This window comes from Abramis brama (assembly GCF_963993115.1).
Source record: "Abramis brama genome assembly, chromosome: 25".
Taxonomy (NCBI): domain Eukaryota; kingdom Metazoa; phylum Chordata; class Actinopteri; order Cypriniformes; family Leuciscidae; genus Abramis; species Abramis brama.
The window spans coordinates 15672749-15700183 of NC_139987.1; the positions used below are offsets into that span (position 1 = coordinate 15672749).

A 27435-nucleotide genomic window follows, 5' to 3' on the forward strand; every position below is an offset into this window, starting at 1 on the left:
ATACAGAATGGCATGTGTGCTGACAGACAGTTTTTAAATGGGAAGAGAGAAGTTCTGAACTCTTAGACTTAGTGGAGGTCAGACGGAATTGCCTTCCTCCCTTAAAAAGTATGTGCTTATGTTAAGTTCTTCGCAATCATTACGGCAAGAACATTGTTCCACAGTAGACCGGTTTCCCTCAGGTTAGTTCCCGTAGCGTGGAGAGTGTGTGTGACGAGGTCTTGTAGGTATTTCAGGGCAGCAGTGCGTTCTGTGCCTGGAGTTTCCTTTGGGACAGAAATAGCAGTGTGTTTCACTCTCCTTCTGTTTGATTGAACATTAGATACGGCTCCGGCTCCGTCCCCCAGCCTCTTTGATTTGGGCCGGGTTTCCGGTGTAGGGAGAACATTCCTCTTCAACTACCCTTATTCCTGAAATGACCAGCTGGCTGAAAAATGCAATTGTCCAATTGTTTCTTCATGTTTTAGTTTAGGAAAACATTTTAGGTAAAAACAACATAGTAAAATAAATAATGCAATTACGTTTAGTCACAAAAATGTCTTATCTACCACTCTAATCTGATATACAGAAAAATAAAGACATAGTGATTTGATTAATTGAAAAAAAATCAGAATGTAAGTTTAATTTTTGGCTTATTGCGAAGTTTGAGTTTACCAATTTAAGACTAACTTGTCTTTATTGCAGAGGATTGCTGTGCCTTATACAGTCCATTATTTTATGTCCATATATGGACGTCGGCTTCTGTTCCATAATGTCCACCATTATTAGGCTTAAGTGTGTTCAGTTGCATTTAGCCTAAGCAAATACAGAGCACTCACTATACTGCTCAAGCTTTACTAAATGTAATGCTGGTTCACATTGGTTCAAGTGTGTAATTTCTTCTCTGCTAGCAATTTGAAAATACTAATTCCCCCTCCATCTGCTAATGGCTGGGCAATCAGTTGGTCCCACCCATAATAAAATTGTGCATGCTTCACCTTTTAAAGGGATAGTGCACCCAAAAATGAAAATTATGAAAAACTAGTTTTTTTTTCTTTTTTCCCAAAGGTATTTTTTAATGTATAGAAATTCCTCCAGAACAAACCTCATTTGCTAAATTTGATGTACTCTTTGTATGTGTGTTGATCAATGTTAATACATAGTAATAAGTGAAAAAACAACAACAAAAAAACAACTACATTTAATCTGTCATATAAAGCATTAAACCTCTTAATTTATTCGTATTTTTTTATACAATGTGTTTATGAAGCATTAAAGTTTTGGTAAAATAGACTTTCAGTGGATGAACATCTCTGATTTTATTAAAAATATATTTATTTGTGTTTCAAAGATGAACGAAAGTCTTAAGGTTTTGGAATGACATGAGGATGAGTAAATGATGAAAGAATTTTAATTTGGTGAACTATGCCTTTAACAGTTATTTAATTTCATTTTAAATCAGCATGATACTATATTGTAATGCAATCTATTTACAAATTAATCTTTTTTTAATTTGTTATTTGACTAGAAATTATTGCCTATTTTGTTTCTGCAACTGCTATAATCGTGTGTTTGAATGCATATGTTTTTTATTTGGTTTTTACAGTGGATGGAAATTTTACTGATTCTAAATAATGGCCCTTGGATATAAATAGCGTGCAAACTTCCTTATGTGTGCTGAATGGTTTAGTGTTCGTAAACTGGTGGATTCAGCATGAGAGATTGGATGGGTAGTTGTTGAATTTATTTAAAGGTGATCATCACACGCATACACGCACCACCACCATCAACCGCAGACCTTCCACTGTTGTATTTCCATGATGACTTGTTGAAGTCATGTTGGCTGGCCTTCCGTGTCCCAGTGCTGTGTAAGCAAGTTCTGTGGGATCAAGGCTTATTCTGGGTGCTCATTCATATGAGTCAGTTCTGCAATATGATAGACGCTTCCTAGAATCTGCCTAAGACCAAACGCCACACACACACATACATACACACACACTCACCTATCTTTACAGATTTAAGATGCACCGCCACTCCTAGCAAAATTTGTGCTTGAATTGATTTAACTCATTATGTGTTTTTCATCAGATAGCTTCATTTCTTACAACTGCAAAGCTCTTCTGGGGAGCATGTAGAAGAAGTGTAGCAGTGTAGTGTACTTGATTGCTGGTTCAGAATGTAGTCAAAGCAAAAATGATACTGTTTTGTCCGCCTGGTTACTGCTGAAGTTTTTCAGGATGTGAAATGCATCTTGTCTGATGAACCGTTAGACAGCCAGCGGAAATCGGATCAGTTTTGTTGTAATCGTAGATTAAAGTGCTCTCATCTTGATTGGTGTTCCTACTGTTTAGTATCTATATTTGCAAATACACACTTAAGCCCAATTTTGAGGTTGAAGTCACGAAAATGGCAGTCTGAAGGCACCCTGAGCGTCTGTGCATCTACCAGGTTTTAGGGTGGGAAAGCTTATGTAGCGTTGACTGTAGCGTTCTCATCCCATCAGCGTGGTTACAACACCCATAAAATGTCATCTGTTCCAAGTTCAACACGGTGACCCCCTTGGACCTGTTTTATGGTGTCCGATCTCTCTGGCAGAGATCCACTGTAAGTCAGTCGTGTGTGTGTACCTGTGTAGAAATGTAGCATGTGACCAGAAAGGCTTCAAATGACAGTTGGTTAGAAAGAGTGCTGACTCGCTGCCCCTGCTGTGTGTGAATGGAGACCAGTACAGCTTTTAGAGTCACTGTTTGAACCTCCTAGCCATTTGTAGTTGGCTTTCTTAGTGTTCCATTTCCTAAATTATTGACCCAGTATGCCATTAGCAAAGTGCCTCTTTACCTCACCAGTTTTAAGTGATCAGATATTATGTAACTAGTCACACCAACCCAAATACAGCAGAGATAGAAAGGTTACGACGCCCTCCTTACTGCTTTTTGTGTGATGATGACAGATATTTAGGGCATGAACGGATCGTTCTGTTGGGTCGCACTCACCAAGCATCACAAAACAGTTCCAGAATAAGTTTAGTCTAAACTAGTACTAGTAGGACTGTTTCTTTCAACATAATTTCTGATCTTCATTCATGTTTATTTCGTGCTATAACTAGTAGTAAAGGGAAAGAGGTGGTCCGTTTACATGCACACCACATTGAAGAGCACCATAATGGTATTTACCCCTGGTTTCACAGACAAGGCTTAAGCTAGTCCTAGACTAAAATGCATGTTTGATACGTTTTAATTGAAAGCAACTTGCACTGACATATCTTAAAATGTCAATGCCATTGTTTTGTCTCAAGACGCACACCAGTAATGTTTTTTTCTAAGACATGTTTATAAAAGCTACTTGAATCCCCTAATTGAACTAAAGCCTAATCCTGGCTTAGTCTAAACCCTCTGTGTGTGAAACCGGGCCTTATTGTTTTAATTTCATAATAACATTGACAGAATTATTATTTTTGCACTGAGTTAGAACAGGGAGTTGATCAGCATTCCTGCTCCCAGACGTCTCACAAACTCCTGACTGCAAAGTGTCTTGTCCTGGATGAACCCAGTGGACCATCAAGATACTTCCTGCATTCTTGTAGGCCGCCAACTATTCAAAATCTAAACAGCCAACAGGAAGTTGTTCCGTAAATCAGAAAAAATGTCGGGAGCTGATTAGACGGGAGATGTTTGCAGATAGGAGAGTGTAGTGACTTCCATCAAGAGCTGGATCAGGGGAAATTCATGAGTCAAAACTCCTCAAGTCTAATCAGTAGAGTTTTCTTCTCACTGCAAACATGCTACTTCATTCTGAACTGTCACTGTCTAAATATGGGAAAAGTCCAGTGGGGAAGCAGTCCAAGTGATTTTATATTTTCTGTTTATTGTCATATTTTTTTAAAAAACAAACAAGAAAAACATTTGCTTGTTTGACATTTTGTTCCCAAGTTCACAGCAGTTGATTTTTTTTGGCACATCCATGTTTATGTGTGGTGTGTTTCCCTGATTTCTTTGCAGCTGTCTCCTTCATTCTCCCTGTTGATCCCCCCTCTCTCTCTCTCTCTCTCTCTCTCTCTCTCTCTCTCTCTCTCTCTCTCTCTCTCTCTCTCTCTCTCTCTCTCTCTCTCTCTCTCTCTCTCTCTCTCTCTCTCTCTCTCTCTCTCTCTCTCTCTCTCTCTCTCTACCTCTCTCTACCTCTCTATCTCTACCTCTACCTCTACCTCTACCTCCACTTCCTTGACATGCTCTGGATTCTACAACACTGAAGTCAAGCCTGCATTCCAACCCAGATATGTTCTTCTTCCTCTAGCCAGTGAGCCATTTTTCTTTGCTTTTACTGGTGCTGAACGGATGTTTACCACATGGTCTGCATGGAAAGCAATATTGTCTAATTATAATGTGTTTTGAAAAGTGATTTACACGCAGCACTTAAAGGGTTAGTTCACCCAAAAATGAAAATTCTGTCAGTAATTACTCAACCTCATGTTGTTCCAACCGCGTAAGACCTTCGTTCATCTTCGGAACACAAATTAAGATATTTTTGATGAAATCTGAGCCCTGTCTCACTCCTCCATAGGCTGCTAGGTGACCGAAACTTGCTGGCCCAGAAAAGTTATTAAAGAGATTGTTAATATAGTCCAAGTGACTACAGTGGCTCAATCTTAAGTATATCAAGCGACGAGAATACTTTTTGTGCGCAAAAACAAACAAAAATAACGACTTTATTCCACTATTCATTTCCTTCTCTCTGGGCCTCGTAGTGTTTTTGCGCAGTGCGTCTGTGTTACACGTCATCACGCATCACACACATGACCAGCGTCGGCCAATAGTGAGCCTACGTGGTGACGTGTAACAGACGCGCTGCGCAAAAACACTACGTGAACCAACTAGAGGCCCAGAGAGAAGGAAATGAATAGTGGAATAAAGTCGTTATTTTTGTTTGTTTTTGCGCACAAAAAGTATTCTCGTCGCTTGATATACTTAAGATTGAGCCACTGTAGTCACTTGGACTATATTAACAATCTCTTTAATAACTTTTCTGGGCCAGCAAGTTTCGGTCACCTAGCAGCCTATGGAGGAGTGATCAGCTCTCAGATTTCATCAAAAATATCTTAATTTGTGTTCCGAAGATGAACAAAGGTCTTACGCGGTTGGAACAACATGAGGGTGAGTAATTACTGACAGAATTTTCATTTTTGGGTGAACTAACCCTTTAATTATTCTCTTTTATATATACACACATATATTCCTGTGGGGGAACATCACAGCCAGAAACTACAACTTTACTGTGCATTAAATGGAAATTAACTTAAATCAAATACAGTTTATTGTGTAACCAAAATACCAATAATGGCCAGGCAGGGAAAAAAAAAAAACGTACACATTATGTGTGACTTTCAATTATAAACAAGCCCGAAATACACCGGGACTCTTATTTTGAAATGTCTATACTATTGCGGACTGATCCTTCAAATTCAGATGAGGGAGATAAAATATGAATTCTTACATCCGTCTAAAACACATTACTATAAAGTAGACATTGTCATAATTCATCAACTCGATTTCATAAGCAATCGCTTGGCATAAATGTGCACTATTCACTGATTGCGAACCACTTTTATGCAGTCTGAAACGCTGTTGCGCGAGCCTGTAGAATGCTCAACAAGCACCGCCTTTTGACATTGCAATGTGAAGCGCTTTTTTTTTATTTTTATTTTTTATTTTTATTTTTTTATATATATTTTTTTTATATCATTGCCTTTTGAAGTTTAATAATCACATTAGGCTGTATAGCGATTTATCCACCCCCCAAATATAGGACATCTTAAAATGATCATTAAGACGTTTTACCAGTTCATCTATTGAAGACTTTTATGACGTTAAATTTAAGAAGGCTCACCGGAGAGATTTTGACTTTAACATACTGTTTGGTGAATCACAGGGACAGGTTACTGTATCTAATCTGATATTACCTGATAACTCTCAAGAGTTCTTCTTGACCAAGTCTTCTGACCCGTGTTATTGGTCTTTCCCTTTCCGTCCAGGTTAGTCTGCAGGTATAGTAGGCCCTTTGTGGATCGTGTTTATGTGATGCAGAGCAGGATAATGTCTTCTATCTGTCTGCGAGTTAAAGCCCTTGAATCAGGGGAGCAATCATTCACTTAATGGTTTCCTGTCCTCTGCCCTCACAAATGGGTCTGCCTGAAGCGGAACAGAGCCCCGATGGAGAAATATACCCATGTCGGCCTCACTATTCTCCATCAGTGTTGGTTTCTACCTGTTTTTTTTTGTCTGTTTCTTGGTCTGTGTGTCTTGCAGCCTCCTGCCGTTTGTCCACTTCAGGGATCAGAGAATCTAAATAGCTCCATCATCAGTCTGTTTTATGACTGACCGTTTTAAAGGATTCATGTTGAATCGGTTTCCCTTCTATGAACTGTAGGAAGTTTGCAGCATCCTGTTGCTGAGTCAACTATGTTCTCCTGTCCTTTTCCAAAAAGAAATGTTTTTAAGACTAGAGACCATTATAATGTATTGATGCCATTAGGACTTCAAGTTTGTTGTTGCTCCACAAATATCATCCATCTGTTTAGCTTTGTAAACAGAAAAAAAAACATGATTTTTTTTTTTTTTTCGGGCACACAATGCATTAATACATGACAGTATGTTGCCCAGCCCATCACTAACATTGAGATCAATGTCCCTTGACAATCAACATTTCTCCTTGTTAATTATTAACGTTAGTCATGCTCTCCTGATAATTATGTATTATGAAATGCAAATGGGTCAGTGACAAATAAGGATGTGTGAAATCTTTTTTCTAAAATGCAAGAGATCTATTTTAAAATGCAAGTGGAAAGTTCTTGAAGTGTAATTGTTAGGCGTTCAACGGATCTCAAAACTAAAGGTCCGTATCATATTACGTTTTTGAGTCATGGATCAGATCATTTTTCCGGTCAGCAAGAAGAAAAAAAATAGGGGGTAAATGTAACTTTGTTATAAAGTTCAAACATTATTAAAGGCAAGTGAACAGTCAGTAGAAAAATAAGAAAACAAATACACTAATTACAAGCATAGATAAATATAACAAAGTTACAAATACAGTAAGGTGTAACTAGTATTTATGGGGCCTAATTTGAATTAAATTTGTAATGTATTTTTAATTAACTTGATTAATTTGGACAAAATGAGTGTGTCTTGTCATTGACTCAATGCAAATACATTGTTTGTTACCATAAGGAAATGGGTATTTATTGGTGTAGTTTTGCATAATATAACCTTAATCATTGGGTGGGTCAGGTCTAAAATAAATGCTTTCTCCATTACTAGGTTATACCTTAGCAGTGACCTGTTATTCTTAAGTTTCGAAACACATGATACATTTTAAAGGAATAGAACATGAATATTGTCATCATTTACTCACACTTATGTTGTTTCAAACCCATTTTGACTTTCTCTCTTCTGTAGAACACAAAAATAACTTTTTTCCCCCAATGAATTTTACAGTTAATAGAGACTAGAGCTTTCAGTATTCAAAAAAGAAGCAAAAGTGTCTTAAATGTATACCATTTGTGCTCTATATTCCAAGTTCTTCAGAGTTCAAGTAAAACATAACCTAAAGGTTTGGGTTGACATGAGGTTGAGTAAATGACCATTTAAATTTTTGACCATCAACCTTTTCCTTCAACATATTTTATGGATGCAAATAAAGTCAGTGTTGACACAGAGAGAACACTGTCAGTGCACATTATGGAGTGCGATTACTTTGAATATTGCATTATTTACCCTGGAGGCATTTCAGCTTATGAGCACCAATGTCAGAATAACGTGGATATTTTATTAGACAAGAAGTTTGTTTTTTTGTGTGTGCTTTCAAGTAGGTTGAGCATCAGGGAAAATGTCAGATGCTTTAATTTTCAGGCAGAGCAGGTCACATGACTGGTTTGTTACTCATCATGTGACCATCACATGGTTGGATACACATGATGCCATCAATCATGTCCGTCTCCACTCCAGAGAGATAGAGATACAGACTGGGTGGGTCTACTTTGGAAATGACTCCTACAGATCTCTCAGTTCTCCTTTCAAATGTGCTTGTTGGCTACATAAGGGAGTGTAGGGTAAACCCGACAGTGTCTAGTTACCCTGGCGTAGGACGATAACGCCATCAAACATCAAGTCCATGTCGTCTTCTGGCTTTGATCTTTCACTTGAGCCCCATGGACGTGTACACTTTCAACGCCGTCATGCTCCGCACAGGCGTTTTGTGTTGGCTCTGAAAAGTCTTTTGTTGTCACGTGGCCAAGCCTTTGTGCAGGTTTAAATGGTGGATGTTATCTGTAAAAGAGAGGGCATTCTGTTGACCACCCATGCTCACTGTGCAGCATATTTTCACATTCCCACTTCAAAAGGCTGCGTATGCACTAATATTGGCTGGCAATTTGTTGGGCAGAGTGTAATTACTTTTTTGTCTTTGAAATGGGTTGTAGAGAGGGGTGGAAGTGGCCTTTTCATTTAAGTATGTCTAGAAGTGGTTTCTATGAAAGCTTGTGCTCGCCAAGGAATAAAAAATAAAAAAGCGAATTATCTCAATTTTAACTTTTTCCTTATGATTGTGAGTTTGTATATCACAGTTCTGAGTTCATATCTAAACTCGTAACTGCGAAGGGGGAAAAAAGTCAGAATTGTGAGTCCGTAGCTTTTTTGGGTTAAAAGTTCAAAACGATCTGCTTGCCTTAGCTCAATTCAAACCGGTAAGCTTGTAATAATGTTTTTAATTCCAGTGGTACTGGTGGATTTCCGCGGGAAATTCGAGCATGTCTTTGCGCCATTACGTCACATCTGTACACATAAAGAAGGAGTCTCGGCTAGTTGCGTGTGAGGATGTTGGAGGTGGAGATTTATAGCCTTTTCTCACAGCACTTGATATAATCAAACTTATCAATTTGATGACGGATCCAGAAAGGTTCAAACGACAATCACCAGTGACAACTGGAGATTCACCCGTTGTAAAACGCGAAAGACTTCGGAGTAGCTTGCGAAAACAAGGATAAATATCGGAAGGGCATTAAATGTAGTCACGCAATGCTGATGTTGTTAACATTAACAGTTTGAGAACAAAGTATAATTTGCACGGTTTGACGTGATACGATAAGCAATCGTTAGATTTAATCGGCGCGATTTACTGCAATGCTTTTTTTCCCCTTAGTTGGTCAGAACAAAAGTGGATGTTACTTACTTGTTCAGATGACATTTTCTGGTGAAAATTCTTATGTTGGTCATACTTCCAAAAAGTAGAATCTGTGATTGCGAATGACAATATCCACTGATTGACAGCCACACATTCTCCTTAAAACATTGGATTCATCCGCGCTGTGCTGTGCCGAGGCACAACGCACGTAAAGTTGATAATTCCGCGAATAACTGCAATTGCAGATTTCGAACAGAGATGGCGACAAAGAGGAAAAACTGCGGACTGCAGCTTTAAACACAGTTGTGAGAAAAAGTCAGAATTATAAACTCGCAATTCTGAGGAAAAAAGTCAGAAGTATCAGAAATAAACTTGCAGTTGTAAAGGGAAAAAAATTTGAATTGTGAAATATAAAGTTGCAGTTATGTATTTTTTGTATTCTGTGGCGGAAACCAGCTTCCATGGTTTTCTCTTTCATTTGATTCCAGAAAACATTATGATGATATATACCCGTTCAGATCTGATTCCCAGTGGAGAGAGGCTGCATTTGTCCTCCTTTGCCGTCTGTGGGAGGTTTCATGAATGGCATGATAAGCTGCAGCCCTGAATGAGTCTCACAGTGTCGGTGGCGTAGAGAAAGCCTTGAGGGATCCCGCACTTGCTCTCGAAGCGCAGATGGCTGTGGAGCCCAGCCAAAGAACTAATAATGAACAGGATATCAATGCGTGTCTCTCACTCTCACCATGTCAGTTCTGAATGCTAACGCATTGAGCAGTTGTACCTTAGCATCACACACGTTCACAGAGTCAGATGGTTCTCTGGAAACAGCGGCTTTTTCACTAGGTTAGCCAACTTTTTTTTTAATATAATGTCACTAAATTGGAAACTGTGGCAATGAGTTTGAAGGTTAACAGGACACAGAAGTTTCACGCATCAACCCTTTTTTATGTTTTTTTTTTACACAAATGGTCTTGTACATTTAGTCAATATTTCGTCATGCTAAATTCATTCATATTCTTAATGCTAATGGAATTATAAGAATGACTGACTAATCATTTTGAAGGTTAAAAGGATACAGAAGTTTCACGCATCAAGTAATTGTTTTTTTTACACAAATGTCTTGTACACGATTTAGTAAATTTTTTGTCATTAATTTTCTCAATGGCATTATAATAATGATTGACTAATAATTTGTCAACAAAAATAATGCAAACAAATTTTAATTTAAATCTTTTTAAAAAATGCTTGTAATTTTGTTGACATTCACACTGGCCAGACAATCATAGCCAATGAGAATAATTTTTTTAACTTGCAATAAAATCTGCAATGGGATTTTTGACCAACGAACTTTTGTAACAATTTGCAAGTGATAACTTCTGAATATATATGTATGCGTATGCGTGTATGTGTGTATATATGTATATGTATATATATATATATATATATATATATATATATATATATATATATATATATATATATATATATATATATATATATATATATATATATATATATTAGTATGTATGTGTGTGTGTGTATACATATATACATCAAATATACAGTAAAAACAGTAACATTGTGAATATTATTACAATTTAAAATAGCCTAACTGCTTTTTTAAAATAAAATAAAAATAAGTAATTTATTCTTGTGACCTCAGAGCTGAATTTTCAGCATCATTCCTCCAGTCTTCAGTGTCACATGATCCTTCAGAAATAATTATATATGCTGATGTGCTGCTCAAGAAACATTTCGTTGAAAAAAACTTGTGCTGCTATTTTTGTGGAAACATGTTCATTTTATTTTCAACATTTGAGTAGAAAGTAAGAATTTTATTGTTTATCTTTTGTAACATTTTAAATGTCTTTGCTGTCGCATTTGGTCAATTTAATGCATCCTTTGCTGCATAAAAGTAGTAATTTCTTTAAAAAAGTCTTACTGACCTCAGACAATTGAATTATAGTGTCTAGTGTCAACCATTGACCACCCTGTTCTCTTTATGTCAGTATAATCATCTGTCATTGTATAACCCATCAGTTGACCACTAGTTTGGACACTGTGTATGCCTTTTGAAGATATTTGTAATGGAAGAGTTCTAACAAATGTTAACAAGCCAAAACGGTTTCAGTTATTTTGGGCACAAATATAAACGCTGTGACAGTTTGAATTATTAACACATTGACCTCCTTCAACTCTCTCTCACCAGATCTGATCCAGTGCACCAACGAGATGAATGTGAACATCCCTCAGCTGGCCGACACGCTGTTCGAGCGCACCACCAACACCAGCTGGGTGGTTGTGTTTAAATCTCTCATCTCTACACACCACATTATGGTCTACGGCAATGAGGTCAGCCACACACACACTTTTGTACACACTCTCCACCTTTAGCCTGAATTCTCTAACCTGATGAACCCCTGAATAGCTCACCCGAAAAATTTCAAATCAGTCTTGTGATTCCAAACTCCTACAATTTTTTTTTTTTTTTATTATTTTTTTTTTTTTATTGTAATTATATTTTATTTGAGTTATTTTAATATTTTTTTTTTTAAAACATCCTGGCCACTCTTTTGAATGATTAATGATTCAGAATACTTTCAGAACATAATGAATTAGAACTGGAGCTTTTTAGTCTAAAAAATGACAATGCTTCTGTGTCATTTTTGACGCTTTACAACCCTAGTCAGCATTGAAAAAGAGTGGCCAGGATTCACCTTTTGTGTTCATGGAAGAAAATAAGTCAAGTTTGAAATGACATGAGTAAATAATCACTGATTTTTCATGTTTTGGTGGACTAATCCTTTAACTGTTGGTATTTTCAGCAGTGTTTGATCATGGTTTTGTATTAGGGCTCTAGCTAAAGCATTCAAACAACACATGTGCCACAGTCAATCAATTTTACCCTTGTGCCTTTGACAATACTATTTATTTGCATTGTGACTAACTTCAGAATACATTGCAACATGAACTCTTTATTCTTCATGTTGACAGAGATTTGTACAGTATCTGGCCTCCAGGAACACATTATTCAACCTCAGTAATTTTTTGGACAAAAGCGGGTTACAAGGTAGGTGTTTTCAGCCCGACGCTTCATTAATCATTCTGTATTTCCAAACACATTGCAGCTGCATTATCTATTTTCATGTGCAGCCAAACCTATGACAAATGCAGAAATTATGAATATTTGAGGAGCTGACAGAACATGGGCTGCCTTTTCACAGTTCTATCATTTTTGTGTTAGTCATGGTCAGATGTGGTGTTGGAGGGTCTGCAGTGGAAGAATTAGGTCCTGTTTCTCTCTCTTTCTGTTTGTCTGTCTGCTCTTCTCTCCCTGAACTCCCTTTTGGGACCTGTTCGGCAACATGGCCGACTTTCAGCTTAAATAAAGCACTAGTAGTTTTATTTACCCAAGGCTTTTCCCATGTTAAGAAGCTGCCTGGCAGCCAGCAATCACAGGAGACAGCAGGGGAATCAGAGAGTCTTTCAAGAAGGACTCTGGGCCCATTTTCTCAAAGTGACTAGAACTTCCTGGCTCAGAAGTTCTTTCTGAGGCACCCTGCAATATTTCACCTTGATCCTACTTTTTGTCCGAGTTTTTGTCATTGCTGGGCATTTTACTTCTATATATATATGGCGCTCGTGAATTCACATTAGAGGCCTGCACGGAAGAAAATGAATAGTTGAATAAAGTCTTTATTTTTGTTTGTTCTTGTGCACAAAAAGTATTCTCGTCGCTTGATAAACTTAAGGTTGAGTCACTTGGACTATTTTAACAATGTTTTTACTAACTTTTCTGGGATGGCAGATATCGATTACCTAGCAGCCTACGAAGAAGTGAGACCGCTCTCAGATTCATCAAAAATATCTTAATTTGTGTTCCGACAATGAATGAAATATGTCTTGTTCTCATTTGCATAATTATTGTAGAAGCTGTATTTGTAATACTTTTATGTGTTGTATCTTTTGGCTTTAGTATGCTTGTATTTGAGCTTATGACTAGCGGCATAGACTAGTACACATCACGATGACCTGTCATATTTAGTAGAGTCAGATAAAGCTTACAGGTTCTAGGCTGTGTCATGCATTATACTAACCCTATGGAAACCGGAATGTTTTTTCCTCTTAGCAATAAAATGAGTCACAATCATACTGAAATATTGTGCTCAGGATTCAACTAAAACATCAAATACTCGCATTTTTAGATATCTAGAATCAGAACACAAGAATATAGTTTGCTGTATGACTAAGTTCAACAACCCGAGAGTAGCTGTGAACTCAAGACAACATGTTCTGTTCTTCGTGCAGGATATGACATGTCCACCTTCATCCGGAGGTACAGCCGCTACCTGAACGAAAAGGCAGTCTCATACAGACAAGTGGCTTTTGACTTCACAAAAGTAAAACGAGGGTAAGTCTATTTTCTAAGTATTAAAGGGAAAGTTTATCCAAAAATGAGAACTCTTTACTGATTTGTGTGGTTGTCGTTTTTGTTGTCAAAGGGCGGACGGTGTAATGAGAACTATGAACACAGAAAAGCTCCTAAAGACCATCCCCATTATCCAAAACCAGATGGATGCGCTCCTCGACTTCAACGTGAGTTTATGACGACAACAGCTAGACTTTGCTACATGTCCGCCAACAGCTTGACCTTTCGTCAATGGTCTTTTCCACTTGTTTTTGTAGAATTATCAGTTCTTGCAGCATAATCGTCCCAAATCAAATTCAGTTTGGCTTGTTTTGTGTCTGCAGGTAAATGCCAATGAGCTCACAAACGGGGTCATTAACGCCGCATTCATGCTTCTGTTTAAAGATGCCATCCGTCTGTTTGCGGCCTATAATGAAGGGATCATCAACTTGCTTGGTGAGCTGTTATCCTATTTGAGCTTTCAAAACTCACTGTGGGCTGCCCTACATATTGGCTTTTTCCAGTTATCTCTGCTGTTGGTTCCTGTTACAAAGACCTTTAAACTTACAATATCAACACACTCATTGACAGCTGCATAGGACTCTGACCTGACACGTCACTTTTATGACGGCTTGTTTATTGCCTGAAAGTTGTAGCTCATAAAACAAACCCTTCGTGTACATATCGGTAGTCTCAGAATTAATTTTTTGAGCCAAGTAAGATCAACATTACTGTTAAGGGCAGTAAAACTGAGCAAATTTCAACTTGAAGAGATGATTAGCAAGAGAGTGTGATTAAACTTGGTTATCCAGACCTTGTGATATTGTCTCATCAAAGATTGATCATTTGATGTTGAGAACGCAGAATTTAATAACGAAACATTAAAGTTGGGTTGCACAAGTAATCGAAATAAGATATGATTGAAATGAAGAAAGCATTTTTTGTAACTTGAATAATACATATATAAATAATAAAATAAAATAAAAAGATTAACAAATCATTTATTTTATTCATTAGACAATTACAGGTATATTTCAGGTGAATGGGTTCCAAACAGAAACTGTGTACCGAGTCGACTAAAGTGCAGCAAAAAGAGATCCGAGTCCATTTTCAAATTCAGCAACAATGTGAATGCAAAGAGATCTGTGTACATTTGTGTCTGCAAAAGAGGTTTTGTTCAGTTCTATTAATTCAGAGCCAAGACATTGCTTTCTAGCTAAGTGTTTGCAAGGCCTCTTGAAGAGCTGCTGTTTTATTATGAATTAATTTTGCCTTATTTTGTATGTATGATATCTAAGCAGCAGCAATATGAGATTATCATATTGCAGTTCAAATCGCTACTGCAGTGTTTGTTAAAACAGCAGCCCTACTTAGTGTTTGTGTTGGATGGCTCTACAGAGTGGCTTCGGCATTCGTTGGCTTCGTTTAGTGGTTACATGTTGGAAGAGAGTTTCTGTGAGAGACTGACACACTAGTGAGAGCTGCTTCGGGTCATGTTGTGATGACAGATGCCAAGCATAACTCGGTCTAGTGAAGTCACGGGGTGAAGCAAGCAAGCCCCCTGAAAATGTGGTGGGAAACGGAAATCTAAAAATCTGACTTCATACCTTTTCCCATCTGCAGAGAAGTATTTTGACATGAAGAAAGCCCAGTGTAAAGAAGGCCTGGACATCTATAAGAAATTCCTCACTCGAATGACGAGAATCTCAGAGTTTCTCAAAGTGGCAGAGGTAAGATGGTGTAAGCCAGCGTATATAATGAGCCAATATGCATTGGGCGCACATTAAAAAAAAAAACTTTCCTGCTCATTACAGCAAGTGGGAATCGATCGAGGGGACATACCAGACCTGTCACAGGTGAGGACACAAATATATTGGCCTTGGTTTTGAGGAAAAACTTACACTGACTGACTGTCTTCCCTTTCTGCCTATCGACTACTTATCTGTCACTCTTCTTCCTGCAAGACACGGCTTGAGCTCCACAGCTAAACTTAGCACGGCTACATTAGGTTCAAATGAATGCGGGTTGTAGAACTCTCTAACCTGCAGTTACCTAGAAATCTTAATATTTAACATGAGTTAATACACGGAAAAGTAATCTGAGAGTTCTAGAACTGCAGCTAATTTGCTTGTGCAGCGCTGCTGCAAACCGCTGGTGCATGCGGACATCTCTGCATGACACTGTGGGGGAAACTATTCTAACTGTCCTTAATGCTCGATTCATACAGCACATAAAGGTGTGATACTGTAAGCAGCTTACAGGTTGGAAACAGAATCAGATTTAGGTTTAGGTTTGATTTCTTTTGTTTTCTGTTTCTTTTCAACAACTACGTTTTTACATGTTTGTGCGTTGAGGAGACCGTATTAAAAAGAATGTGATTCATTCAGAAGGGCAGAATCATCATTAATATTAAGTGGGACAGGTTCCCCTTAATATTCAGAGGTCGTGATCAGTTAATATTAGTTTTTCATTTAATGAAAAAAAAAAAAAAAGAATATATATATATATATATTATATATTATATATTTTATATATATATATATATATATATATATATATATATATATATATATATATATATATATATATATATATATATATATATATATATTGCAGTGAGATAAAAAAAAAAGTAAAATCATTTACGTAAAAAGAAAAAAAAACTTACATTTGCAAGCTCTTTGGGTTTGTTTTTATTCTGCTTCACTATTTTGCAGTTTCTGAAATACTCTGAAAACACCTTTGTTAAACTACCACCTTTATATTCTGTATCTTTCCTTATCTTTCGTTTTCAGTTTACAGTTTGTGTAAGTACCTGCATCTCACTCTCTTCTCTCTGTGTTTCGAAGCCTTTGGCTTGTACCTTTGCATGCGATCTGTGTTTTTGTACAGTAGTGATTCTTCAATTTGGGGGACATTCATATTTGTTGTATGTTTTTTGAGATTTTCAGTTCATTCAGTATTTATGTGAACAATTTATAATTTTTGTAATAATTGATAATATAGAATGACTGTACCCAATATTTCGTCATTACCATCATGCCAAACATTTTTGAATTTTTTTTTTCAAAAACAAAATAAAAGGTTGTATTTAGGTATAATGGAATGAAAAGTAATGAGAAACAAATGATTCATTTTAGAATCTTAAAGGGATAGTTCACCCAAAAATGAAAATTCTATCATTGTTTACTCACCCTCAAGTTGTTCCAAACCTGTATGAGTTTCTTTGTTCTGCTGAACACAAAGGAAGATATTTGGAAGAATGTTTGTAACCAAACAGATATCGGTCCCCATTGACTACCATAGTATATATTTTTTCCTACTATGGTAGTCAATGGGGACCGAGATCTGTTTGATTCTGTCATTCTTCCAAATATCTTCCTTTGTGTTCAGCAGAACAAAGAAACTCATGCAGGTTTGGAACAACTTGAGGGTGAGTAAATGATGACAGAATTTTCATTTTTGGGTGAACTATCCCTTTTAGCTGTGAGTAGCTTTATGTGTCAGTTCCAAACTAATCAATAATTATAATTATTATTATTTTTTTTATCTCTTTTTTTTCTTCTTTTAAAAAAAATGAGTTTGTTTATATCAAGTCCAAAACTTATTAAAGGGTTCATAATATTAGAAAAAATGTTCCTTGATATGTTGACATATAAGAGGTCTTTGAATCTGAGGATTATGTTTGTTTGGAGCATTTGACATCAGAATGTTTTGTAAATTAGGCAATGTAATGGAGAGTTCGCAAAGAAACGTTTGCTAAAAGAGAAAGCGGCCCACTGTATTGGATATGACAACCGCTATATATTTGTATTTTTTTGTGCTATAACCAAAAAAAAAAATGTCATTACCACTTGAAACTTTTTCTCCAAAATGTGACTCATCAAATTGTAACATCATTACCATAAAGTACAACATGAAAAACTTTCAAAATCTAGTGGAAGGTTGTTCATAGTTTTGTCATTTTGTATACGTATAGTTTGTCAAGATTTCATGTTGTTGAACCTGCCCCCAATTGAATGATCACCCGTACTGTATGTTGTGTGTGCATATTTGTTCTGTGGTCTGTGACTGTGCCCTGGCCTGTAAGATAATGTAATGTTTCCATTCCTCCAGGCCCCTAGTAGCCTTCTGGACGCCCTCGAGCAGCATTTGGCTTCATTAGAGGGGAAAAAGGTCAAAGACTCCACAGCCGCCAGCAGGTACAGTGATTTGCAAGCAGTTAATTTTGAACTTTCTAGTGTGTGAGGGGGTTGCTCTGCATTCATGCATGGATCTGTGTGTGTGGGAGAGGTGTTTCAGGGAGTTTTGTGTCAGGTTAAAAAAGTTCTGTGCAGTTTTTTAAAGTAAGGGGTATTTTCAAAAGTGTTATTGATTTTTATGCAGACAACAATATAATACTGACATTTAGAAATCGTATTTACCTAAATTCACAAGATATTGAAAATGTTATGTAACCCAAATTATTTTGGGTCTGTACTGATCATTAAAAAAGTGAAACTTTTCTTTCTTTTTTAAATATTAAATCTTTCTTTCTCTCTCATATTTTGCACATGTAATAAATATTGTAGCTGTTTAATTATTAGATTATTTTCAAGTAGAAGTATTGCTATCTTTTATCAGGTCATAAATGGTACATCATTTGATAAACCATTTCATTTTCTTATTTTATTCAATGCTACATATACTTCTAGGACAATCAGGTGTTTAAACTAAGTTGCACAGGAATTTGATGACTTGCAGTTTGGATGTAGGCTAAAAAAAATGCAAGCTTTGCTAACATTGACCCTGGATTTCCACAAAAAGAGTCAAAGTTGGTTCCTGTAGCGGAAGCAGTAAAAATGTGCTCTGTGCCAATGCTAGTAGCGCTGATTTCCACTAATGCAACCCTTGTGTTTTCAACAGTGGCATATTTACTGTATAAGATCCTCTGTCTGTCTTTCCACTCAGAGCCAGTACGCTGTCCAATGCGGTGTCCTCCTTGGCCAACACGGGTATCTCTTTCACCAAAGTTGATGAGAGGGAAAAGCAGGCTGCTCTGGAGGAGGAGCAGGCTCGATTAAAAGCACTTAAGGTACGTAACGACCATCTACATCAGGTTTTATAAAACCTGATTCATTTGGAGCATACACGATCAACAAGGCAATTAACCCGTTTGGTTTTTCCAACACCAAGGAGCAGCGTTTGAAGGAACTGTCCAAGAAGCCCTCCACATCCTCCACGACTGCAGCATCTCCCGTTTCAACGGCGACGGGAACCATCAGTACCGCCCAAGCCATTGACCTGTTCTCCACATCCTGTAGCTTTGCTAACAGGTAATAGTTTTATGTATTTACAGTTTGGGGTGAGTAAGATATTTTTATTTTATTTTTTTTATTTTTTTATTAATACTTTTATTCAGCAGAAATGCTTTAAATTGATCGAAAAAGTGACAGTAAAATAGTTATAATGTTACAAAACAATTGTCAAATTGTTCTTTTGAACTTTATATCCATCAAAGAATCCTGGGAATACAATGTATCACAGTTTTCAGAAAAATTTTAAGAAGCACAACTGTTATCAATATTGATTTAAAAAAAAAAAGGAAATCTTTCTTGAGCAGCAAATCAGCATATTATAATGATTTCTAAAGGATCATGTGACACTGAAGACTGGAGTAATGATGCTGACAATTCAGCTTTGGCGTCACAGGAATAAATTACGTTTTCAAATATATAAACTTAGAAAACAGTTATTTTAAACTGTAATATTTCATATTGTTGTTTTTACTGTATTTTTGATCCATTAAATGCAGCCTTGGTGAGCAGAAGACACTTCTTTCAAAAACTTTTTTTTTTTTTTTTATTCTCACTGACCCCAAACTTTTGAACAATGGTGTTTATATGTATCTGTAATTTTTTTGTCTACTTGTTGAATATAATTAGCCTGGTTAAAACCAGGCCATTCTCAGTAGTAACTGAGTTATGGTCTGGCAAAGCTTCATTAATAACTAATTTCCAAAGGGGCGTCACCAACGGACGTCGCTCAAATGCCTGCAATTGGATAGACCTAAAACCAATCAGAGCGATCGTCATCGTGTAAAGCCATATGCTGTGTCCCAATTCGCCTAAGTTACACTACGCCATAAAAGTATGTACTCGTTTTTGTGAAGAAAAGGTATTTACTTTTGAATGCGTAGCAAAAAAGTAGGCAAGCTTTGGGACATACTACTTCGTCATCTTTATCGGACGGATCTGTCGCGTGCATCCTGTCACATAAACTGCCCTGTCAATCATCGTGTCACAGTTAAAATCCTCTATTAAATCTAATTTAATTTCCTACTGTTTCGGAGAGAAATGTAGTAGCACGTTCATCTGCCAGTGGGTCTTTCATGGAGACTGTCCTCATGTGTTTGCAATTTGAATATAATAATGCATTTAAAAGTTGGTGCGCTTCACCAACGGATGTCGCTCAAATGCCTCTGGGCGCAATTGGATAGACCTAAAACCAATCAGAGCGATTGTCATCGTGTAAAGCCCGCCTCAACGTTTCTGATTGGTGCCTCGATTTGGACGGATTAGAAATCGGCTTGAATGGGCTCTTTGCCAGACTACTTGCAGAGCAAATCTAAATTTGCCTGAAGTTTGTCTGGGTTTTCCCAGGCTAGAATATAATTTGAATTGTTACACATCATTTGTGTAACAAAATAATATCATTTTTATATATTTTTACATATATTGTTTTATGTTTAGATTTTTTTTTATACACTGTACAAGTTGAAATATGTCACATTGTGAAAAATTGGGAATGCCATTTTATGTTGATTTTAAATAACAGCAAAGTTCAAATGCTTTTCAGCCAGTTAGATTGTGGGCAGAACTAATTGCTGTATATTTAATGATTGATTCCACAGTCTTTCTGTTCTGATGATACACGGCTGGTAGTGATTATTTTCCCAGTTGGTGCATGAGTGCACATGTGCAGTCGTTTGGCATCAATCTTGAGCTTTCAGTGTTTTATTAGGGCTCTATGCAGGACTACACAGTGACGGCAAGTTAAACTCAGCAATTACGTTTCTTATAATGATGATGTCATCCAAAGAGCAACGGGGACATGCATTAATAATGGTCCTTGCTAAGGCGAGCATCATTTATTACTATTATACTTGCGGTTAGAGGTTTGTTCAAATCAGATTAATCTTTGCTGTCCTGAAACTGCATGGTTTTGTGTAGAAAAAAAAAAAAGCTGTTTAAAATCAGGCTCCGGTTCTCTTGTTTGTGCTGTAAGTGTGTGAATTCCTGCCCAGACAGGATTTGGCTGTGAAGGAGGTATTGATTGCATGTGAATTTCCCCTCAACTCCTAAGTCTCCACTTTAAGCACTTAAAATCAACATGCCAAGTTTGTCTTTCCCATATAACTGTGAAATGCTTGGCGCTTCGACTGCTGTTTAATGGAAGACATTAATGTGATTCGTGTGTGTGTGTTTCTGTGTTTGTCTGGCTCAGTACTCCGAAGGTGCCGAACGATCTGTTGGACCTGCAGCCCGCGTTCCAGCCCTCCCTGCCTCTCTCCACCGGCCTGCCTTTAGCCAACACATGGGGAGGTGAGCGGGTCACACCACAGGAACTCACAGATCTGCATTAATATGTATCTCAAAGAAATCAAGCTTACATCAACACGGTCTTCTCCTCTGAAGCCATGAATTTTCCCTCTGGATTTTTGTCCTTGAGGAAAGAAGCCATGTTCTTGTTGCATGCATCTAAATAACATCTAAACTGTTAAATGAAGGGCTAATTTTTAACCAAAAGAGCTGATAGGCTGTGTAACATGATATTTAACATGATGGAACTGATGTAATATTGGTTTCCGATATTAGCCAGGCAGATCCAGAAAAGGCCTGCAGCTTTCAGGGTTTATTGAATTATACTGCGTAAAACGCGCTCGGCAACTTTTCCTGATGTATTATCTTGATGTGAGTTGAAGCTCGTTGGAGTTTCAAGCAGGCTTTACACTTTTAAACACCAGAGTGATGCCATGTCCTACTGCATTTAAAGGAATAGCTCACCTAAAAATGATAAATCTGTAATCATTTATTCATCCCTATGTTGTTCCAAACCCTAATGAGCTTCATTCCGTGGAACACAAAATGAGACATTTTAGATGGCTATCCTGGCCACACTTCTCCAAGATAATGGGAACAAATTTAAACTTGGGTTGTCACGCTCCAAAAACTCCTTGTAAAAGTGATCCTTTCGACTTGTTGAACATATTCCAAGTCTTGGAACAAAATGTGTGAGTAAATGTGAGTTTTCATTTTTGGGTGAACTAATCCTTTAATATTAGGTTAACATGTTAACAGTGAAAATGACAGCTAGAAGAGGTATACTGAGGTGTTTATAGATGTTGTATTTCACATTGGATTTTGGGATCTATACGATATACAACATGATTTTTTTTTTTTTTTTTTTTACTTTTTTTATTATTAAATATTTTAGTAAAAAAAAAAGAAGCTGCATTTCAGCTGTAAGTTTGTACTTAATTAACAATAATATATAATATGGTGTGTATTTTATTTATTTATTTTACATTTTTTTTGTATGTTTCAAATCAGGCTAAATGTTTACTTAAACTATGACGTAGCCAAGTTGTACAATAATAATGATAATAACCACATTTTTTTAATAACAATAATATATAATAGAGTATAAGTATTTTAAAATTTTAAAGCTGCAAATCAGGCTAAAGTTTTATTGGACCTTATGCATAACCAGTAAAAACATTTTTATGGATTTGCAGCTTCAAAGTTTGAGTAATGAGTAACAATAATAATATTTAATATTGTGTGCATAAATATGTATGCATTTAATCATTTTAGTACAACTTTAAAGCTGCAAATCACACTAAGGTTTACTCAATGTATTTGATTGCCAGTCAAATACAATTTTATGCTTTCTAATGTTTGTCCTGATTCATTTCTGTCCATTTAGCTTAAATGCATGATTTATGTAACATATACATTACAACGTGTGTCAGATGTCTCATTCAGTCCAGTGCGATGGTAGTTTATTTACATCTGAAAGCATCCAAGTCTAGACCAAACAGACTCCACCTCATTTGTCTGTTAGTCTCTGTTTGCATGTTCTCTCTCTCTTGCTCTCTCTCTCTCTCTCTCTCTCTCTCTCTCTCTAACCTCTTCTTGTTATTTTCTGTTTCTGTCTTGTCTTTGGCCGTGTAGATCCTTTCACGTCTACAGAGGCCGTTGACGACTCCATTCCAAACTTAAATCCTTTCCTTACAAAGCCTGTTGTTGATCCTGTCCATCTGCCTGTTGTGTCTTCAGATGCTGTTAGTTTTTCCTCTAGGACACCCAGTCATGAAATGTTCGGTGGTAAACGGCTGTTCTTTTCTCTCATGTAGTGCACTGTTTGCTTTCTTTCGCCTGCTGCGTGCTAGTCTGTTTTCCCTGAAAATGAAATGAAATTTCATATACTAATTAGTTAAATGGTATGTAAAAAAGTCTATTAAGCATTAAATGTTTTATATAGAATTACACAACAATATTTATTTAATGTTACTATATGTATGTATGTATATGTATATGTATATGTATATATATATATGTGTATATGTGTATATGTATATGTATATGTATGTATGTATGTGTATGTATATATATATATATATATACACATACATACATACATACATACACATATATATATATATATACATATATATATATATATATATATATATATATATATATATATATATATACATATATGTATGTATATATATATATATATATATATATATATATATATATATATATATATATATGTATATGTATATGTATATATATATATATATATATATATATATATATATATATATATACATTTATATATATATATATACACATACACACACACATATAGTAACATTAAATAAATATTGTTGTGTAATTATAAAACATTTAATGTATTTATATTATATTATATTATATTTTATATATATATATATATATATATATATATATATATATATATATATATATATATATATATATATATATAGTAACATTAGGATTTTACTTTAAGGGCACTATTTTAACGATCTAAGCGCATGTTCTAAAGCGCACGGCACAAGCGCACTTAGGACGTGTCCGAATCCACTTTTGCTAGTTTATTAACGGTAAAAATGGTCGGCAGATGGTCTAAAAGGGTTGTCTCTATTCTCTTAATGAGTAATGGGTGTGTTTTGGTGTAACATGCAATAAACCAATCAGAGTCTCATCTACGGGGCAAAGTGTACGTGCGTTGTGGACCCGCCTATAGGCGCACATTACTAACTCGCTCATTAGATAACAAAAAAATATATTGCTCCATAGACCAGGTTTTCAGTTGGTCAATGGCACAGTCTATTTCAGTTGCCTCAAAATAGCAACTTGCCAACAATGTGCCCAAACACACCTCGTTATCAGGCCATGGGTGCAAATGCATTTGCTATTTAAACAACGCGCAGGACGTGATAAAGATAACTGTGTCGGGCTGAAACTAGCAAAAAAACACTTGCTTCGCACCTGGCGCCGATGATAGGGCCCAATGACTTTATTACATGCTTTATTAATTGCTTTTTATTTATCGAAATATGAAGAAAAAAAATGTATCATAATAATAATTTCATGATTGGCATATGTACAATATTTTTCAATTCATTGATACACACAACTGCAGTGACAAAAATGTTTATCATCAGTGGAAATGAATAAGTGAAGTGATTCTTGCAGTGTACTTGGGTTGTATACTGCACTTTTTGGCAAATGTAGATCATATTAAATTATAATTTATAAAATTGTCATATGCAATATATGCTGCAGAGATGGTAAGAGAAGTATGCTATTCTGAACACAGCTTATGTTTTGAAAAACAGCCTGTGTGTGTGTGTTTGTTTGTGAATGTGTGTATGCCTTTCTATGGAAGTTTAGCTTCTGTGAGTTTGTTCTATGCTGAGGACATTATTTATTATGTTCTCAGAGCGAACAATAACATATTTGAGAGAGTGACAGACAGATGTTTTGTTGCCACTGTAAAGCGTGTTTGTGTTTGTACAGCTGTAATATGGGGACTTAGCTTTTATGGTCCTAGTAATGCTGGTCTAATATGAATAAATGAGCGTGATCAAGAGTGAGAATGGCTGTTATCAAGTACAAATTAACTGCTTAAAAAAATGCATGTGCCCTGTTTGTGTTTGGTGGTCCTTTTTGCCCACACTTAACCTCAGATAATTGCTTTTTATATGGTGATTTTTTTTTTTTTTTTTTTATATATTTTTTTTTCTGTATGATGGTCTCTGGACCACCTTACCCAAAAACCTGCTTGGTTGTGCTTTGCTGCCCTTTTCCTTTACCCTTTTCTATTTCTCCCATCCTTAGAGTGTTAAGTTTTAAAGTATTTCCCAAATGTCAATTTCATTTCTTGGTTCTCCAGATAATTACAATCCCTTTATTGATTCGAGCAGTTCGGTTGCGTCACCCGTCGAGCCCTCTGCTCGGATGGGCTGCTTCCTCTCAGGTACAGACGTCCCAGTGTGATTTATGTTTTCTGACCTCAGGAAACATAGTGACGTTTTTTTCCCCGTGGTTTCCCCTCTGAGTGCTTTTTACCTCCCCAAAAAAAATTAACTACGTTTTTTTTATCTTCACCCTCTTTACTTAAATATAGAGTATGCAGGCTTTATTTAATTTCTTTCCTGATATTATTTTTGCTTCTTTATTGCATATTCCTGTCTCACTTGACTAATTTTCCCATTTCTGGCTCTCCTGTACTTTTATTCTGGGCCTGTCAGACTCGTTCTGCTCTCCGGCTGCCTACCCTAACACTCCTCTCTTCCACTCTGAGCCCTCCGCTGTAGCTGGACTATTCGGAGGTAGGTGTCGTCCCTCCAGCCTGTCTCTATCTTTCTGTGTCCTACAGCGGTCTCTTGTCCTTTTTTGTTCCATTCGCAGGTGGGCTTTTGTTGAGCTAGTAGGAACAGGTTGGAAATTGATTCAGACATTCGGCTCACAGTTTCATTTTGCAACGCGTTTTCAACCTTTATAATGAACATAATTGTTTTTAATAGGGTTGCCATTTTAATAGTTTATCTTAATTTAGTCCAGTTAATTATCTATTGGAATAGTTGAAAATAACAATTAATCAGTATAATTGTATGTAAATTCCAAAAATAAATTTTCCTATCATTTTTCGCAGATGATAGTATTTTTCATATTTGTTAATATTTAGAATTATTTTTTACATTTTATTTTTAGTCATTTTATTTGCCTGTCATTTTTTTTATTATTATTTCTATTTAGCTTTAATTTATTTTTAATTTCACTTTTAGTGATTTTTAGTACTTCAACTTTAATTTAATTTCAACTTTAATTTGGTTTCAATTAGTTGGCAGGGCGACATTTATAATTTTGTTTCTCATCTAATGTTTATATTTTATTTTGCATATTTAATGTAATTAGTCTAACTATCACAATTGATTTAATTAAATTAAATAATAAAAAAATAGAAAAGTAAGAATAATATAAAATCTAGTGACTTTATTTATTTATTTTATTAGTCATTTTACCTCAAATAGCTCATACTCATTTAGATGAAACTTTACAGGTACAGTGAAGAAGGGGAATAAATGAGGAGCTTTTATCTGACAGGATAGGTTGGCATGATGAAGTTGATGCTGTTGTTGGTTGAAGTTAAATAGCTGCTTTTTTGTTGATGCTACAATCATGTTGTGGGCTTAACCCTGTCAATCAGCTGACATTTTTGGAAGTCTCTCGACTACAACAGAAATGATTCATTTAAATTAATGATGGCAATTATGCATTACACATGAACTGGAAGAAAACATTAACCACTGTTTAAAATGACTTTTTCTGGCATTTTTCCAGCCATAACGTGTAGGTGAACCAGCCTGTGGTGTGTTTTTTTTAGGTCTGACCTTGTTTCCTCTAACACAGGGTTCTCTGCACTTCCCGCTGCCCAGCCTCCCAGTTCGACAGGCCTTAATGTCGACTTTGACTCCGTGTTCGGCAATAAGTCGGCCGCCAACAGCACAGACTCGACTGGTAAGTGAGATGTTAACCCAGTTGCTGTTACTCACTCATTGCTTTTCTCTCCACATGATGCTTCACATCCATCTTACTGCTGAAAGCCAATGTGTTTTGGGGGCCCAGAGCCTTTATGGAGTAGATCTTTGGACCATGCTTCAACTAGCTGTGTGATTTTTCATAAGAAAAGTGATCACAATGTGATTAAGCACTTGATCTCTTTTGTGTCATGTTCTCAGTACTGCATGTTTGGAACTTGCTTTTCAAACACAGATCTGATTACACTGCACTGACAAAATCACACATTAGGCTTCCAATAAAACAACCTTCAACAATCTAGGTTTCATGATTGGTTTGAAATCAGGAGATCAGTTGGAGCAGTGGTTAGCACTCTAAAACATTGAGCCTTGACGCTCATATTGACAACTCAGGTTTGAATCCAGCTCACAACACATAATAAAAAATGACTAAAACCAATCAATGTTAAATTAAAAACTCACTGTCTTAATACACATTCTTGGTCTTTTCAAGCATGTTATTTTAAAGGGAACAAAATAATATGGTACATTAGAGAAGTTGACTTGAATTTAGCTTAAATTTCTAAGCATTTCTTTGATTGTGAATCTGTGTCGTGTCAAAATAAGACCCACAAAATAAGACCCATTAAGTTGCACAGTCATGTTTTGGGATGTTCCTCATCCTGTCCTCTTTTTCTCCTCTCACTGTGTGGTTTGATCTGTTTGGGCCGCTGGCTTTGCATGGCACTGCATGTCTGGGTGAGTTGACTTCACAAGATTTTAC

The 27435-nt window shown here is 36.3% G+C and overlaps 1 protein-coding gene across 19 annotated transcripts in view; it reads left to right on the forward strand.

Moving 5' to 3' along the window:
- The window catches only part of picalma (phosphatidylinositol binding clathrin assembly protein a), a 42614-nt gene that overhangs the window by 3582 nt on the left and 11597 nt on the right, over positions 1–27435 (forward strand). For 6 of the 19 annotated variants that reach the window (XM_084105014.1, XM_084105030.1, XM_084105027.1 and 3 more), the window contains exons 2-16: positions 11357–11499; positions 12142–12217; positions 13456–13558; positions 13650–13743; positions 13900–14011; positions 15179–15285; positions 15370–15411; positions 17672–17757; positions 18506–18629; positions 18731–18870; positions 21041–21138; positions 22771–22923; positions 25025–25108; positions 25383–25463; positions 26545–26652. In XM_084105014.1, the coding sequence (XP_083961140.1) occupies positions 11357–11499; positions 12142–12217; positions 13456–13558; positions 13650–13743; positions 13900–14011; positions 15179–15285; positions 15370–15411; positions 17672–17757; positions 18506–18629; positions 18731–18870; positions 21041–21138; positions 22771–22923; positions 25025–25108; positions 25383–25463; positions 26545–26652 (1551 nt within the window). The remainder of the gene's footprint in view (positions 1–11356; positions 11500–12141; positions 12218–13455; positions 13559–13649; positions 13744–13899; positions 14012–15178; positions 15286–15369; positions 15412–17671; positions 17758–18505; positions 18630–18730; positions 18871–21040; positions 21139–22770; positions 22924–25024; positions 25109–25382; positions 25464–26544; positions 26653–27435) is intronic. The other 13 variants (XM_084105017.1, XM_084105020.1, XM_084105019.1 and 10 more) reach the window with 6 other exon arrangements.